The sequence below is a fragment of the Citrus sinensis genome, chromosome 7 (genome assembly GCF_022201045.2).
Source record: "Citrus sinensis cultivar Valencia sweet orange chromosome 7, DVS_A1.0, whole genome shotgun sequence".
NCBI lineage: Eukaryota > Viridiplantae > Streptophyta > Magnoliopsida > Sapindales > Rutaceae > Citrus > Citrus sinensis.
The window spans coordinates 17,156,756-17,173,685 of record NC_068562.1 but is presented as its reverse complement, the minus strand read 5'-3'; the positions used below and the strand labels follow the sequence as shown (position 1 = coordinate 17,173,685).

Genomic DNA, 16,930 nt, shown 5'->3' with positions numbered 1-16,930 from the left:
GAGGGCAACAAATGAACGAAAAAAAGATTTTCGGTTTTGCATTACAAACTTTAAGTTTATAAAGCCGATCAACAACAGACTTCGGGAGATTGATTTGTGATGGAAGATAGAGAATTTAGGGAGGGTTTCTTCTCAAAGAGTTAAAAAAAATTGAAATTGAAAAATTTTCAATAAATACAAATATAATATGAATAGATTCATTTGTTCAGTAGACTAATCATATTAAAATAATGTTAGTAAGGAAAATAATTTAAAAAATATTCGTAATTAAAATAATTTAAAAAATGTAAATTACCTCTCTCCCCTCATTTTTTAAGCAAAAATAAAAATAACTTGAAGTTTTTAAAAATAAGGAAGTAATTTAAAAATAATCAATTTGGAATAATTCAAAATTTACCCAAGAGATTATTCACAATATCAATCAATGAATTAGAAACATTATGTGTTAAGTGGTATAAGCATACATATAACTATTATTTTTAACTTATTGATCTCAATCTTAAGTGTTCGGATTAGATCTTTGGGGTTTCATTTTTCAGATTTCGGTGATTGAAAGTCTGAAACTCAAAGTAACAAAAATTAAATTTATATTTTATCGCAAGTGAAGTGTAGAGATTAATCCAATTATTTGCGTCTAGCGTTTCTTTCTGTTGCTATCACTTGTTGATGATGATAAGCCTTTTTTTTGCATTGTCACTACCAATTTATTATCTACATTCATCTATAGAACGAAGCAAGATGCCAAGAAAGAAATATAACACAAGAAAAATAAGTTCTCTCAATCGTTCAAAACAAATACATACATAGATAGAAAAATAAGACATATCATATCACACTTAAATATTACCACTCTAAAAAGAAAAAAGGTCAAAAGACTAACACACATGTAAAAAGACGACCAACAACAACACTAAACATGTTTTGTGTATTGATTACTTCCACCATCACTAACTTCATCATCATCAATAATTTGGTTTTTTCTCTTTTTATTCTTACCAGCATTAGTAACATGAAAATCTCCCACAGAATCTTCCAAATTATTTGATAAGATATCATGAGGATCCTGTAATTTTTTAATCAAGGAAATTATAATTATGAGTAAACTGAACATGCTAATTTTAATCATAAAGTAAAACAACTGGGAAATAAGGGTAAATAAAATTACCATTTCTTGGGAATGTCCTTCCTTTCTTTCATATATTTCCACATTTTCATGATCTGTATTGTTTTTTTCCTACAAAAAACAACAATTAAATATTGTTTTTAACATTACATATATTGCCTACAAATTGAACCTAGCATAGGTAGATAATACCTTTTTGTTCTTCTTCAATTCTTGTTCTAGCTCCAATTTCTCATCAGGGGTGAAAAGCTTTGACACAGTAAAATTCTCAAGTCCCTCTTTCAAATTGTAATCATTCAATTTCAGTTTGTAAACAAAATCTTTTCCACAAAGGCTTTGAATTTCTGCAGGGACATCCTTACTATATAAAGATAGTCTATTAAACAACTTGTGGGCGGATGTATCAAGTAACTTCTCAGCTACATGATTGAATAAGACAAAAGTTGTCTCTGCCGTTTTATCCATGACTTTTATATGTATTTTGTACCTACATTAGAATAATGAATTAGAATGAAAAACTAACAACATAATAAGCAATTTTTTTAAAAAATAATATTATTTTTCTTACATCACAAGAGGATAGTCACATTCCTTTTTGCAAGTGCCACACATATAAATACCATTTGTAGGTATGACCTTTTTTATGCATGTTTTGCACGAAACATAGTACCATCCAAAGGAGTTGTCTATTTCACTAATCTTGCCCCGCACAGTAACAATATATTCCTACAATTAAACAATAAACATTTACAAAAATAATAAGGACATTCCAATATTTAGGAACAAATAACACAAATGGATGAGAAGGAAAAAAAATAGAAAAATCACCTTCACTTGAGAACTCTAATCAGCCTCCAACAGTTCTTTAATGCTCATCATGTTAAGGAACATCTCTTCCTCAAAAGTAATCTTATTCACATTCGAACTTTCAATAACTTGCACAATGTTGGAGACAATGGAAAATCTTTCAATTAATGATGCTACATAATCTATTTGAAGATTTATATAGATTTTGCTTGCACTTGTGGTAGAGAAATTATCCTCACCTGTTTAGAGCAAATGTAACGTAAAACGAAACTTGAACAAAATCTAAATTTTTGTATAATATAAAAATAGCCACATTGCATTTGAAAATGTTAATTAGTGGGATCTAAATAAAATAATCATCTTGGAATTTTTTAATGGTTGTAGAAGTTACTATCACAATACAAGGACCCTCGTCTTTCTTGTACAAGTTTGGATCAAACATCTCTCCTAACTTTCCCCATAAAGTAATCTTCGTTGTTACAGAGCTATCCATAAAAATTAACAAAAGTTAATAATGTAAAGAGAACCAATAACTAAAAAATAACGTAAATAACTAAAAAATATAAAGTCATAGTTTTCTTAATTATATTCAACTTACTAATCCGTTAGAATTTTTATATCTCTTTTTTCCAACCAGCTCCAACGATCTCAATATCACCCACACCACATAAACTTCCAATAACATCTGTAATATTATGGAAAAATAACATAAACATGTTAAAACATAAGGATTAATAATTTCTAATATACACTCAAAGATTAACAAACATTAACAATTAAAAAAATACCTAAGAGGATTGTGTTATCATTCACACGTACATCAATCAAATTCGGAGATACGAATTAAAATCCATTAATTGGAATCTTGACAATTCCTTCTTCTAACCTCTTAAGAGAAGTTATAACCAAGAAAATAATCTTATACTGATTTGAAAGTGGTCTGTACTTGCTTGTAGTTGAAACAACTTTCAAATTCTTGACATTGTACAAAGAACCCTCACTCAACATGTGCTTAAACCTTGTCACTAAAGTTTTCTTGATTGATGCATGCATTAGATTTTCCTACAAAAAAAAAAAAAAACGCATACTACATTAAGTGTGAAACAATTGGGAAAAAAATTAGAGAAAACAATGGGAGAATAAATTTTTTATACAACCTTTTCATCAATAAAAATCATATCAACACTAATCAATTCTCCATTTTTTTTAGTATTAGTAGACTCCCACATCCTACAAAGCCTAACCCTTATTATCTAACTATCTTTATCATTGTTCAACTCATGAAGAAAAGAGTACTCCATGAAGCACACAATACCAAAAATTCAAATAAATCAAACAATAAAAATACAAGTATTTTTCTAAAGAGGGTGTTGATTAAATAATAAAAAAACCCTAAACATAACAAATCTTAAATATTTAGTGTTTAGAGAGCTTGAAGAAGCCAAAAGGCACTAAACAAAAGGTTGCATAATTAAATATGAGATTATGTCATTAAAATTAGGCACTAGTGGCATTGTTGAGGGAAGATGAAAGAACCTCTCTTCCTATGTTAATTTATTGATGTATTTTAAGCCACTAAAGTTTAATTGCTAGCATAATAAAATTTGAAGGAGCCAAAAGACACTAAAAAAAAAGTTGCATAATTAAATATATGATTATGACATTAAAATTAGGCCCTAGTGGCATTGTTGAGGGAAGATGAAAGAACCTCTCTTCCTATATTAATCAATTCATGTATTTTAAGCCACTAAAGTTTAATTGCTAGCATAATAAAATAAATGAATGTTTCAAAAGACTTATAATTAATTATTATTAATGGTTACATATTGTTGGATTTAAATAGAAAGAGAAAGAAATATGTACAAAGAATATCTACCAATATTTTAGATATTTTAGATAATAGAGAATATAAAAAGATGAGGTTGAGGGAAGATGAAAGAACCTCTCTTCCAATGTTAATTAGGTGATGTATTTTAAGGCACTAAAGTTTAATTGATAGCATAATAAATTTTGAAAAAGCCAAAAGACACTCAACAAAAGGTTGCATAATTAAATATGGAATTATGACATTAAAATTAGGCCGTAGTGGCATTGTTGAGGGAAAATGAAAGAACCTCTCTTCCTATGTTAATTAATTCATGTATTTTATGCCACTAAAGTTTAATTGCAAGCATAATAAAATAAATAAATGTTTCAAAACACTTATAATTAATTATTATTAATGATTACATATTGTTGAATTTAAATAGAAAGAGAAAAAAAAGTACAAAGAATATCCACCAATATTTTAGATATTTTAGATAATAGAAAATATAAAAAGATGAGAAATGATATATATTAATAATGTTACTATTTATTAAATGAATTAAATACAATCAAATTAATTATGAGAAGATGAAAAGCCAAATCTAAAAAAAAAACTCTATTTATTAGATAATAGAGAATATACAAAGAAGTAAAATGGTGATAACACATCACCTCCTTAAGTCCTAGCTTTATATATATAGATATAGATATAGATACGGTGTGGGCGTGACGCTCGTCACTGTCAGTGGGCTGGGAAAAGTTGAATGAAGTCACCGCTTGTGGATTTTTGGGTAGGAAGCATGGAGAACAAAACAACGTCGCTCAAAATAGAAATTTAGCAAATTTGTCCGTGGTGAGGTGACCAAGGAGATGAGACTATCATTATGGCAAGAAATTTAAGAGGATTCCACTACCAAGAGGATATCTTCTTCTTTTTATACCTTTTTTTATTAAATATAATATAATTATATTTATTTAATTTTAATTGTATCATATTTCTTTAATATTAATTATTAATAATAATAATTAATTTATTCTAAGAAAATATTAATTTTGTAGTGTATTATTATTAATGATGTTTCATTTGTGTTATCCTTATCAATAATTTTAGTTTACTTAATTAAATTAAAATTAAATAAAACATTGTGGTTTATATAATTAAGAATATTGATAATTATTACTAATTTATATAATTAAAATTAATAATAAAATAAATAGTTTATTTCACAAATATATTTTTTTCACTTGTAATTAATCTACAATTCTTTAAATAAAGGTAAAATTATAATTTAAAACAACCGACTCCCAATCTAAGACAAATAAACACATAAATCGAATTTGGATTCCTATTCTATGCTTTCCTTGCAGTGTAAGTAAACAATTTATTTTCACTCTCAATATCATAATTCTTGCTCTAATCTGAGAAGTAAATGCTACTTAAATAGCAACCAAAGGTATCAAAAGTGAGCAACTAGATTGATCCACGCCTAAGATCTATTAAATAAAATTATGGTCCAGTCTCATTAGATAGGCTTGTTGGCTTTGTTATAGTCCTATATAGGGATGACAAAAAATATGTACAAGTATAAGGGCATGTTACGTTAACATTGGGTGTCGGGTCTAATTTTATCCATATTTTATAAAACATTGGATACAAATATAAAATTTTATACCTATTCATTGGGTGAATTGGATACGGATATAAAACACCAATACTTGTACGCACTTGCTAAACCCTTGGACCATTGTCTATTTATTTATTTTTAATATTTTAAAAATTAAAAGTAACAGCTAAATAAAAAGAAATACTAAAGTAAAAAAATTAAAACTCTAAAATGTAAAAATTAGCAATTAATTGTTAAAATTCAAGAGTATTGAAAAGGATTAAAAGTTTTATCGACTGTAGTTTTTAAGGAACAAGATTGGGTATTTTTGCACGAGTAGAGGAATTATATATGGAAGAAACATTTTATAGAAATTATGTGATTAATTCCAAGCTTGGTCGTTGACTAGTCGTTGGCTAAGTTATGAAGAGAATCTGGACTTGAATAATAGTTGGCCATCTTTCTTTAGTGAGTTTGCATGTCACAGGATTGTGTGAGATGATTGTTGCAAGCCTTTGGCAAGAGCAATACAGATTGCCATATTTGTTTTCAATGGTTTGCTACTTGCCTTGTTAATGTGCGGTTGAGTTGGTGTGCTGATTTTTTCCATGTTAGTACGTGACTCATGTGGCTGCATGTGGTTCATATGTTGTGACTGTTCGAATTCCACATTTGGTGGGCAATGTATCTTAACAGCCCCCCTAAAGATCGGCCAGGTTATAAAGTAAACGTCGAGCTTGTGTCGAAAGAGAAAGAAAAGATCTTTGCCCATTGGTTTAGTAAGGACATCTGCAGTTTGCTATAAGGATGGAACATGCGTGGCTTTAAGGAGTCCTTGAGAGACTTTTTCACGAACAAAATGAATGTCAATTTCTATACGCTTGCTATGAGCATGAAACACTGGGTTGGTTGTCATGTAGATGACACTCTTGTTATTGCAAAGAAGGTGAGGAATGTGTGATGGTGAGACCCCAATGTCCTGCAATAAAGAAAGAATCCAAGTTAGTTCAGCTGTAATGGAAGATAAAGCATGATATTCTGCTTCAGCAGTGGAGCGTGCAACAGTGCTTTGTTTCTTGCTACACCATGAGATTAAGTTTGCCCCAAGTTAAACACAAAAGCCAGTCGTGCTACGTCTTGTTTCAAGGCAACCAGCCCAATCAGAGTTCGAAAAGGCATACAGTAGATTGGAGCTTTATTCAAGGAATCGAAGGCCAAGTCGAGAGTGCCTTTGAGATAGCAAAAAATTCTAGTAACAGCCTTGAGGTCTTGTTTAGTAGGGCTCTGGAAGTGTTGACAAACTTTATTGACAGCATGAGTGATGTCTGGTCTGGTGAATGTAAGATATTGTAGACTGCCGACAAGGGTATGGTAATGAGTGGCATGTATGGGTTCTTGATCGTCATCATATGGTTGGGTTTTGACTGTTGAAAAGTCATGCATGTGGCATCCAAATTCAAGAAAGCATGCAAATTTTCAAAGAGCTACCAAACATTTGAAGAAAAAATGGAAAGTTGGCAAATTTGTCAAATTTGCCAAATGGACACCATTGACAATTTGCTTAGGTTAGGTGAAATAGTAAAGGGGTTGGTGCAATAGTGCCATTGTTTTCTCTATAAATAGATGGCACTTTTTTCATTCTTTAGCATCCTAAAATTATTAAGCTTATAAGTTTCTAAGCTTTTGAGAGAAGTGAGAGAAGTGTGTCTGGGGAATTTATCTTTCATGCAAAGTGTAAGAGTATTGGGTATATTTGGGTTTCTAGGAAGTGAGATTCATTACTCAAATATTTGTACTCTATTAATTGTTAAATAAAAAATTATTCTTTCTTGCCTTCGTGGATGTAGGTTTAATTACTGAACCACGTAATTCTTGTGTTCTTTATTTTTATGTAATTATTCGGTGCGCTTGATTTCACATTTCGCGCACAACAAATGGTATCAAAGCCGACGGTTCGTACTTGGGGGGATATGGTACTGTTCACATATATGGTGCTATTCCCATATACGGTTCTGTTCATGAATACGGTGGAGTCGGCCATTTGTACTTGGGAGACAGTCTATTGAAAGTAGTGTGTATTTTTGCATGTCTAAGAAAATTCTGTCAACAAAGGCGATAAGAGTCTAAGGATTCTGGTTTTTAATTGGGACCGAGTTCCCGTCCAGTCTCCTGAAAACTTTCCTGGTGCATTTATTCACGCGAAATTAATATCATAGAGACTGTTTTTCAAGTGGAAATAATTCGTTGAGAAAATGGTAGAAGGTGAAACCTCCAGAATTGGGGAGAGATCTACCGAGACTATTTCAGGAGACACTTCAGGTGGGAGGCGAGATTTGTCAAATCGCTATTTAGCACTTGTTATAGAAGGCAAAAAGATCAATGTTGAAAAGTTTGATGGGAAAATCAACTTCGGCATGTGGAGGCACGAAGTTACGGATGCCCTTATTCAAATCGATCTTGATGTTGTTCTGAAAAATAAAAGACACTTATATGATGAAGAAATTTGGAATCGTATGAATGAGAAAGCTTGTGGTCAGATCAGATCTTGTTTGACCAAGGAGGTGAAATACTTGGTGAAAGATAAGGAGTGTGCGGTAACTTTATGGCGTACATTGGAGGAGAAGTACCTGCTGAAAAGTCCTGAAAATCGTCTTTCATGCAATGAGCCAAGTATATGGTTTTCGAATGAAGCCTGGGGAGTCAATGCACGATCATGTCTCAAGATTTGAAAAGTTACTTGCTGATTTGAAGAATCTTGATGAATATATTAAAAATGAAGTCAATGTTATAATTCTGTTACACTCACTGCCAGAGGAATATAGCCATTTTGTGACTACTTTGATATATGGCAAGAGTGTGATTGTCTTCAAAGATGTTTGCACAACATTGACTAACTTGGAGATTCGAAATAATGATAAAAATTCTAAACGAGCATCGTCTGAAGCTTTAGTGAGCAGAGATTGGGCGATGGAGAAAAAGAAAAAGTGTGGTGGAAAGAATTCTCGATCCAAATCGAGAAGTAAAAATCTAGCTCGAGATAAGTGTGCCTTTTGTCATGAAAAGGGCTATTGGAGGAAAGATTGTCCAAAGGCTCAAAAGAGAGATGGGAAGAAACCAGCAGCAGCAAACATGGCATGGAAAGATGAGGACTCTGATTATTCACTAAGTATCACTCCTGCAGCATATGTGGCTAGTTCGAGCGAGTGGATACCTGATACTGGAGCAACCTATCATTTGTGTCCTATTAAGGAATGGTTTACAGATTTTCGTAATCTGGAATCCGGTGCAGTTGTGATGGGGAATGATCAACCTTGTCGCACAATGGGGATATGAACAATTCGGCTCAAAATGTTTGATGGAATGGTCAGAGAACTGAAAGAAGTTAGATTTGTTCAATCTTTAAAGAAAAAACTAATTTCTATGGGTGCTTTGGAAGCTAAAGGCTACAAGGTTACCATTAAAGATGGTACAATAAAATTTACACATGGGGTTATGGTAATTCTGCAAGGGGTTCGGCGTCACAATCTGTACTATTTGAAGGGAGGTACAACGGATGAAGCAAATATTGTTGAGGCACATAGTGACACCACTAAGCTGTGGCATGTACAACTGGGACATGCTGGAGAGAAGTCTTTGCAAACTTTGATGAGGTATGGACTCTTAAAAGGTACCAAAACCTGTAAATTAAATTTCTGTGAGCATTGTGTAGTAGGCAAGAAAATAAGGGTCAAGTTTGGTACAACTAATCACGATACTCGTGAGATCATTGAATATGTTCATAGTGATGTATGGGGACCAATCAAGACTGCATCAATTAGTGGAAGCCATTATTTTGTTACATTTGTTGATGATTTCTCCAGACGTGTGTAGATGTACACCATACGAGCAAATGATAAGGTTCTAGAGATTCGTGAAATAAAAGAAATTGGTGGAGACTCAAACTGGCAAAAAGATCAAAATATTACGATCTGATAATGGGGGTGAATATACTTCTGATCCATTCTTGCAAGTATGCTAGAATTAGGGTATTAAAAGACATTTCACGGTGAGACATACTCCGCAACAGAACGGTGTGGCTGAGCGTATGAATCGTACTTTACTAGAGAAGGTACAATGTATATTATCTAATGCTGGTTTAGATAAAAAGTTTTAGGCTGAAGCTGTGAGCTACGCAAGTCACTTGGTAAACCGGTTGCCTTCTGCTGCAATTGGAGGTCAAACTCCTATGGAAATACAGCCTGGAAAGCATGCACAAGACTATGATTCCCTTCGTATATTCAGGTGTCCAGCTTATTATCGTGTCAAAGATGGTAAACTGGATCCTCATGCTAGAAAAACTATCTTTGTGGGATTCAAAGGTAGAGTAAAGGGCTTCAAGCTTTGAGATCTTGAAGACAAAAAGTTTGTGTGTAGTAGAGATGTCACATTTGATGAAGCTTCAATTAGGAAAGCTTCAAGTTCTCAGCAGGTGGAGAATAAGACCAAAGAGGTATTGCAGCGGGTGGAGTTTGATGCAACTCCATATGTACCAGTTAGTTCTACATTAAAGAATGGTTCAACTATGGAGGTGACACCTAGAGTTGAAGAAGAAGTTGTTTCTTCTGATGTCCCACAAAATAAAGAAACAATTGATGATGTAGATAATGATGATTTTATAGCAAGAAGTAGGCCAAGAAGAGAGATAAAGAAACTTGAATGGCTTACCAAAGATATGGTGGTAGCCTATGCACTTCCAATTATTGATGATGACATCCCCAACACTTTCGGTGAAGCATTATGTAGCAGTGAAAATGATCAGTGGAAGTTAGCCATGGAGGAAGAGATGAAATCTCTCCATCAAAACCAGACTTGGGAACTTGTAAAGTTACCAAAGGGGAAAAGGGCTATTAGCAATAAATGGGTCTACACCAAAAAGCAAGGATCTCTGAATCAATCAACTCCTCGATACAAGATAAGGCTCGTGGCAAAAGGTTTTGCTCAGAAGGAAGGTATTGACTACAATGAAGTTTTCTCTCCAATTGTAAAACATACTTCTATTCGTATCATACTCGCTTTAGTTGCAGAGTATGAGTTAGAGTTGGCTCAGTTGGATGTTAAGACGGCGTTCTTACATGGAGATTTGGAGGAGGAAATCTATATGATTCTGCCTTGTGGTTTCAAAGTTACTGGAAAGGAGAATCATGTGTGTAGGTTGATTAAATCTTTGTATGGACTGAAGCAGTCGCCAAAGCAGTGGTACAAAAGATTTGATCAATTTATACAAAGGCAGAAATTCACCAGAAGTGAACACGATCATTGTGTTTACTTTAGAAGACTACTAATGGAGCTTTCATCTATTTGTTACTCTATATCGACGATATGCTTATAGTTTCGAAGAATAGAGATGAGATCGAAAGAAAAAAGAAGCAGCTGGCTTCTGAGTTCGAGATGAAAGCCTTGGGTGATGCACAGAGAATACTTGGGATGGAGATTCGTAGAGACAAGAAGAATGAGAGCGTATGGTTGACTCAAAATTCTTATTTGAAGAAAGTGCTAGAAAGATACGGTATAGATGACAAAACTAAACCGGTATGTACACCTCTAGCTCCTCATTTCAAATTAAGCTCTATCTTCATGTCTTAGATCTCAAGAGGAACGCAATTACATGGCTCTTGTTCCATATGCTAGTGTTGTGGGTAGTCTTATGTATGCTATGGTATGCACAAGACCCGATATATTTCAAGCAGTGAGCATGGTTAGTAGATACATGCACAATCCGGGTAAAAATCAATGGCTTGCAATGAAGTGGATTCTCCGATATCTGTATGGGATAGTTGATGTTGGGTTACTGTTCAAGAATGATTATGGTCAACAATGTGTTGGGTATTGTGATTCTAATTTTGCTGGAAACCTTGACAAGCGAAGATCAACAACGGGCTACGTATTTACATTGGGTGGAGGTCCGATTAGCTGGAGGTCGATTCTACAATCGACAATTGTTCTGTCCACTACGGAAGCAGAGTATATAGCAGCAACTGAAGCTGCAAAATAAGCTATCTGGTTGAAAGGCTTGTTAGGTGATTTAGGAGTAATCCAGGAGAACATTGCGGTCTTTTGTGATAACTAAAGTAAGATATTCCTTGCGAAAAATCAAACATATCACACTCGGACGAAGCACATAGATGTGAAATATCATTATGTGAGAGAGATTATTGAAAGCAGCGTTGTGTTGTTGAGAAAGATCGATACCAAAGATAATTCATCAGATATGTTGACAAAAGTAGTTTCTGGAGTTAAGTTTCAACATTGCTTGAAACTAATTCAAATCCTTCGCTTGTGTTAACATATGTCCTTCGGAAATTTTGAACTACGGTTGACTTGATCCCAAATTTTAGGTACGTAGGCAGTCACAGAGATACAGCCACTTTGGGGATGATGGTTCGTTGGTAGTTGGCTCAGATTTGGACAAATTTTCACCGAGGTGGAGAATTGTTGAAAAGTCATGCATGTGGCATCCAAATTCAAGAAAGCATGCAAATTTTCAAAGAGCTACTAAACATTTGAAGAAAAAATGAAAAGTTGGCAAATTTGTCAAATCTGCCAAATGGACACCATTGACAATTTGCTTAGATTAGGTGGAATAGTAAAGGGGTTGGTGCAATAGTGCAATTGTTTTCCCTATAAATAGATGGCACTTTTTCCATTCTTTAGCATCCTAAAATTGTTAAGCTTATAAGTTTCTAAGCTTTTGAGAGAAGTGAGAGAAGTGTGTCTGGGAAATTTATCTTTCCTGCAGGGTATGAGAGTATTGGGTATATTTGGGTTTCTGGGAAGTGAGATTCGTTTCTCAAATATTTGTACTCTATTAATTGTTAAATAAACAATTATTCTTTCTTGCCTCCGTGGATGTATGTTTAATTACCGAACCACGTAATTCTTGTGTCCTTTATTTTTATGTAATTATTTAGTGCGCTTGATTCCGCATTCCGCGCACAACATTGACAACCATTGGGGTCCGATTAGGGGTGCAATCTAGTAAAGTAGCCTTAGTTAATAAGTCACGAGTGTATTTGGTTTGTGACAAAAAAATGCCTCCTGGAAAGTGCCGAATCTCGATTTCTAAAAAATAGCTCAATAAGCCTAAGTATTTTAATACAAACCGATTACTAAAATGGCTGATAATGGATTGAATTCTATCGGGATTATTTCCTGTAATAATTACATCATTTACATACACCAACAGAAAAATAAGAGTATCATTAGCATGAAAAATAAAGAGGGAATGATCAACTTTACAACTTGTAAAACCAAGCTCTAGAAGTGCTAATGATAAACACTCAAACCATGCACGTGGTGCTTCTTTGAGTCCATATACGGACTTATGGAGTAAGCAAACATGGTCGGGAAGATTTTGATCCGTAAAGCCAGGTGATTGCTCCATGTAGACAATTTCTTTTAGTTGACCATGAAGGAAGGTATTTCGAACATCTAGCTGTTTGATAAGCCATTTAGAACTGGTTGCAAGGGCTAAGACAAGCCTTATGGTAGTTGGCTTAATGACGGGGCTGAAAGTCTCATCGAAGTCAATGTTAGGAACTTGTGTGTACCCCTTCGCAACTAAATGAGCTTTTAACCGATCTATTGTACCATCTTCTCTATACTTGGTTTTATAAACCCACTTCGAACCAATGACATTAGCATCATAAGGTCGATGAGCTAAGGCCAATGTCTTATTTTGACGAAGGGCATCAAGTTCTTCGGCCATCGTTTGTAGCCATACACGATGTTTAAGACCAGATTTCAATGTTTTTGGTTTGGTCACTATGGTATGATCGGTTTGAAGAGCTAAGGTAGGATTTTGTTTGAGCTTGTTGTGTGTCAACATAGGATGCGTATTTAGACTTTGTTGGTTTGAAAAGTTTTGAAACTAACACAATACATGTAATCAAGAGCGTTATAGTCATATTCCTTACAAAAGTAATACGAGTATAGAGTTATTTGCACAAAGCGAACTTGTGCAATGGCACACCTTATAAGCCTGAAAAGTGGGTATATCATTACAAACATGAATAACAGATATAGTTTCTACCCATTAAAGTTTTACAGCAAACAGAGACATAACAACATGATTAATTCCTTAATTAATAATATACAATAACCATATAGGCTAACAAAAATTCTACATGCACATGATTGCTAAGGGACTTTATATAAAAAATTTAAAAAAAATTAAAGTAAAAAATGTTACTTTATAAACCTTAACATAAGTCTAGCTACTGAATCAAAATTGACGTAATTAAAATTTTCATATTTTTTCAGTTACCAAATTAATAGCATCAATTTCAATTTTTGAACATCCTATCAAGGGCTATCACAATATCTATCAAATTATAGTTAATTATATAAATCAGTTATAATATCACAAAATGAGATCTGTTAGAGAACTTCAAATGAGAAAGCCAATAACCCAATAATTTAAGCACGAGATCTAATCAACCTAGATGAAAAAAATCTCAAATTCAATTGCGAGTCAAAATCTAGAAAAAAAAAAACTCAAACCCACTTTCATTCAATAAACTTTGATTGATTTCATCATCATTGCGACAAATCTACAAACAAAAATTTATCACCATTTCATGTAAATCAGAACCAATAATTTTACACAGGAAACTCATTCTATTTACAAGCCCCATGATTTCTAGATCCAAATCAAAGGAAAAATTGAAAGGAAAAAGACTCCAAGCATTTACCTTGCACGAATCGAACCGAAGGTGAGGGTTTGTTAAACAGCTTATGGTGAAAGGACAAAGAGATGAGAAACAATGTGAAATGAGTGTCCAATTGAGAATGATAGTTTGGATGAAGGAGTTCTCAATGGCAGAATGGTGGTGTTTTTGATCGATTTTTATTCTAGGGTTTCTAAAGATGAGAGAGTGAGGAAAAATGGAGCGTGAGTGAGGAAATGTCTAACACTTATGACAAAACTTTTGTGTTTTATCTAAATGCAGACTTCAACGCCAGTGTTGTTTTTCTATTTTTTAAAATTTTAAATGAAATAATATATTAAAAATTAGCCAAACATGGTCAAATCAAATAATTCTATCATGATTTTATAATAGAGCAAATTTCCATCACAACTCTATCATCAATTCATGATATACAATTATTCTATCACAAAACCATCATTAATTCATGATAGACCAAATTTCTATCACGAATCTGTCACAAATTTATGATATAAGCTATTTTAGTCAAAATCTATCACAAAGTGTCTGTCATCTATTGCTAGTTTTCTTGTAGTGTGGGATTCATTGTGACACATTTAGAGTAGTGGGAATGCTACAAGCATCCTACACAGAAGAATAATCTAGGGATGGAAAAATGCAGGTCCGGGTCTGGGTTTGGCCTTTCCGGTTCCGGACCCGAATGCCAAAATGTTGTACCGGATCTGGATTTAAACCCGAATTTTTTGACTACGGGTCCGGCACGGGTTCAACCCAGAAAAATCTGGGTTTCCAGATTGTAGGTTTTAAACCCGGATCATTTAATCAACTGAAAAAAAAAGGAAACCAAATACAAATACAAATCCCAAATCAAATACAAATACATATTTTGATTTCAATGATTCAAAGCAATAAAACATTCACAAGTACAAATTCATAACATAATATTCACAAATACAAATCCTTAACATAGATCTATAATTCAAACTCACGATTCACAGATTCAATGATCACGAACTTCAAGGTTCAGCATCCGGTGATGCAACGAAGGAAGGTTGTTGTTGATGATGATGAACACGGCATCGGAGCCACAAACCCGAAGGCAGACAAACGACGACCAAAACCCATGAAATAGATAGACAAGCGACATTTTGTGATGATGATAAACATGAAACATAGCAAAGGCGGCGAAGCGATGACGAGTGACAACAATGATTTGATGAAGAGAATGGTTGAAGAGAGAGGAAAAGAATGGCTTTTCTTTTACTAGGGCGGCAATGAAAGTGTGAAGATGATGAAGATGAGATGAAAGAGAAAGAGTTGAAGAGAGGAAAAGAATGGTTTGGTGGTTTGGTGGCTGCGGGTGTGGAAAGTGTAAACTAGGGCATGGCTTTTTTTTCTTCTCTATTTATATTATAAAAATGACTAAAAAATAATATTAAAATAAAGATATCCGGGTCCGGGTTTCACATTTTCGGGTTTGCCCAAACCGGTTTCGGACCCATATATGTGGGTTAATAAAATTAAATCCGGATACCGGATTTATTTTATTCTGGTGCAGGTTGAACCCAGTCCGGATTATCCGGGTTCGTGCAGGTCCGAGCTAGGTCCAGGTTAATTTTCCATCCCTAGAATAATCTTTTAGATTTTGATAAGAAAAACATAATTCATCAAAGGCTACATGACGAGAAATATAAATTCGATTGTTTTGTGGAAAAAGACAGCGGTATCCCTTGTGAGTGAGGCTGTAACCAAAAAAATACAAGGGAGGGTTTTTTTGTCAAACTTAGTTTTATTGTAATCCCTCAGAGAGGGAAAACAGGGGAACCAAAAACTTTAATTTCATTGTAACTAGGAGCTTCCTTGAAAAGTAACTCATGAGGTATGTGCATTTTAATAATTGTTTGTGGCAATTTATTAACGAGATATACAACTGTTAAAACAACCTCCACCCAATATTTTAATGGTAACGAAGATTCAAATAACATAGTAAGGGCAGTCTACATTATATGTCTATGTTTCCTTTCGACAACTCCATTTTGTTGAGGAGTATAAGGACATGAAGTCTGTTTGATGATTCCAAACTGTTGAAAATGTTGTTGGAAAATGATGGAGCTAAATTCTCCTCCGCCATCACTTTGAAAAATTTTGATCTTTCATTCCATCTGATTTTCCACTTATTTTTGGAATTAAAGAAAACACTAAAAAAAATAAAGATTTTGATTTTAAGGGAAATAACCAACAATAACGTGTACAATCGTCCACGAACAATACATAGTAACGAAAACATTGATTAGAAGCAATTGAAGCAGGGCCTCATAAGTCACAGTGAATTTTATGAAGAGGAAAATAAAAAATGTTATTAAATAAACTGAATGGGAGTTTACAGTTTTTGTCTAATTGGCATGAAACATAAATACTAGTATTTAGGACTTGCATGGCCAAGTCTCTTATGCCACAAGTCTTGGTTTTCTGAGTTTCTTATTGTTTGAAAGGATAAATTTCCTCCTTCATTAAGCACGTACAAGTCCCCGTGCCTAGTTCCCGAAGCCAGTACCTAGTTCTCCTTGCTCTTTACAACAAAACTAAGAGAATTAAATTCCACAGAACAATTTATATCATTCATTAGTTTGCTTACTGATAGGAGGTTCTTTTTAAGTTTGGGAACAACCAAAATATCTTTTAAGTTTAATTTCTCATGTGTGGTATTACCAATATGAGAAATATGTAGGCTTTGGTCATTCCCTACAAAAATCTTATTAGAGCCTCCACAGGGTATAAATATCTTTAACCTACCAGTGCTATTTACCATGTGGGTAGTAGCACCTGAATCAACATAAAATTGTAGGTCATTCTCGTCTTGCAAATTCATGGCCACGAGGGCTTGT

The 16,930-nt window shown here is 33.7% G+C and overlaps 1 protein-coding gene across 1 annotated transcript; it reads right to left on the bottom strand.

Moving 5' to 3' along the window:
- Nucleotides 1-910: 910 nt before the first annotated feature.
- On the bottom strand, nucleotides 911-2,938 carry LOC127898852 (uncharacterized). Its single transcript, XM_052431343.1, has 6 exons — nucleotides 2,817-2,938; nucleotides 2,322-2,415; nucleotides 1,692-1,849; nucleotides 1,316-1,610; nucleotides 1,166-1,234; nucleotides 911-1,063 (listed from the first exon to the last, which is right to left on the bottom strand). The coding sequence occupies exons 1-6, from the start codon at nucleotides 2,936-2,938 to the stop codon at nucleotides 911-913; spliced, it is 891 nt and encodes a 296-aa protein (XP_052287303.1).
- Between the last annotated feature and the right edge of the window lie 13,992 nt (nucleotides 2,939-16,930).

Coding starts and splice junctions, on each gene's coding strand:
- LOC127898852 (XM_052431343.1), bottom strand. CDS start 2,938: ATGTTGAGTGAGGGTTCTTTGTACAATGTCAAGAATTTGAAAGTTGTT. Junction 1,235..1,315: donor AATTGAAGAAGAACAAAAAG/GTATTATCTACC, acceptor TGTTTTTTGTAG/GAAAAAAACAATACAGATCA. Junction 1,064..1,165: donor AAGGACATTCCCAAGAAATG/GTAATTTTATTT, acceptor AAAAAATTACAG/GATCCTCATGATATCTTATC.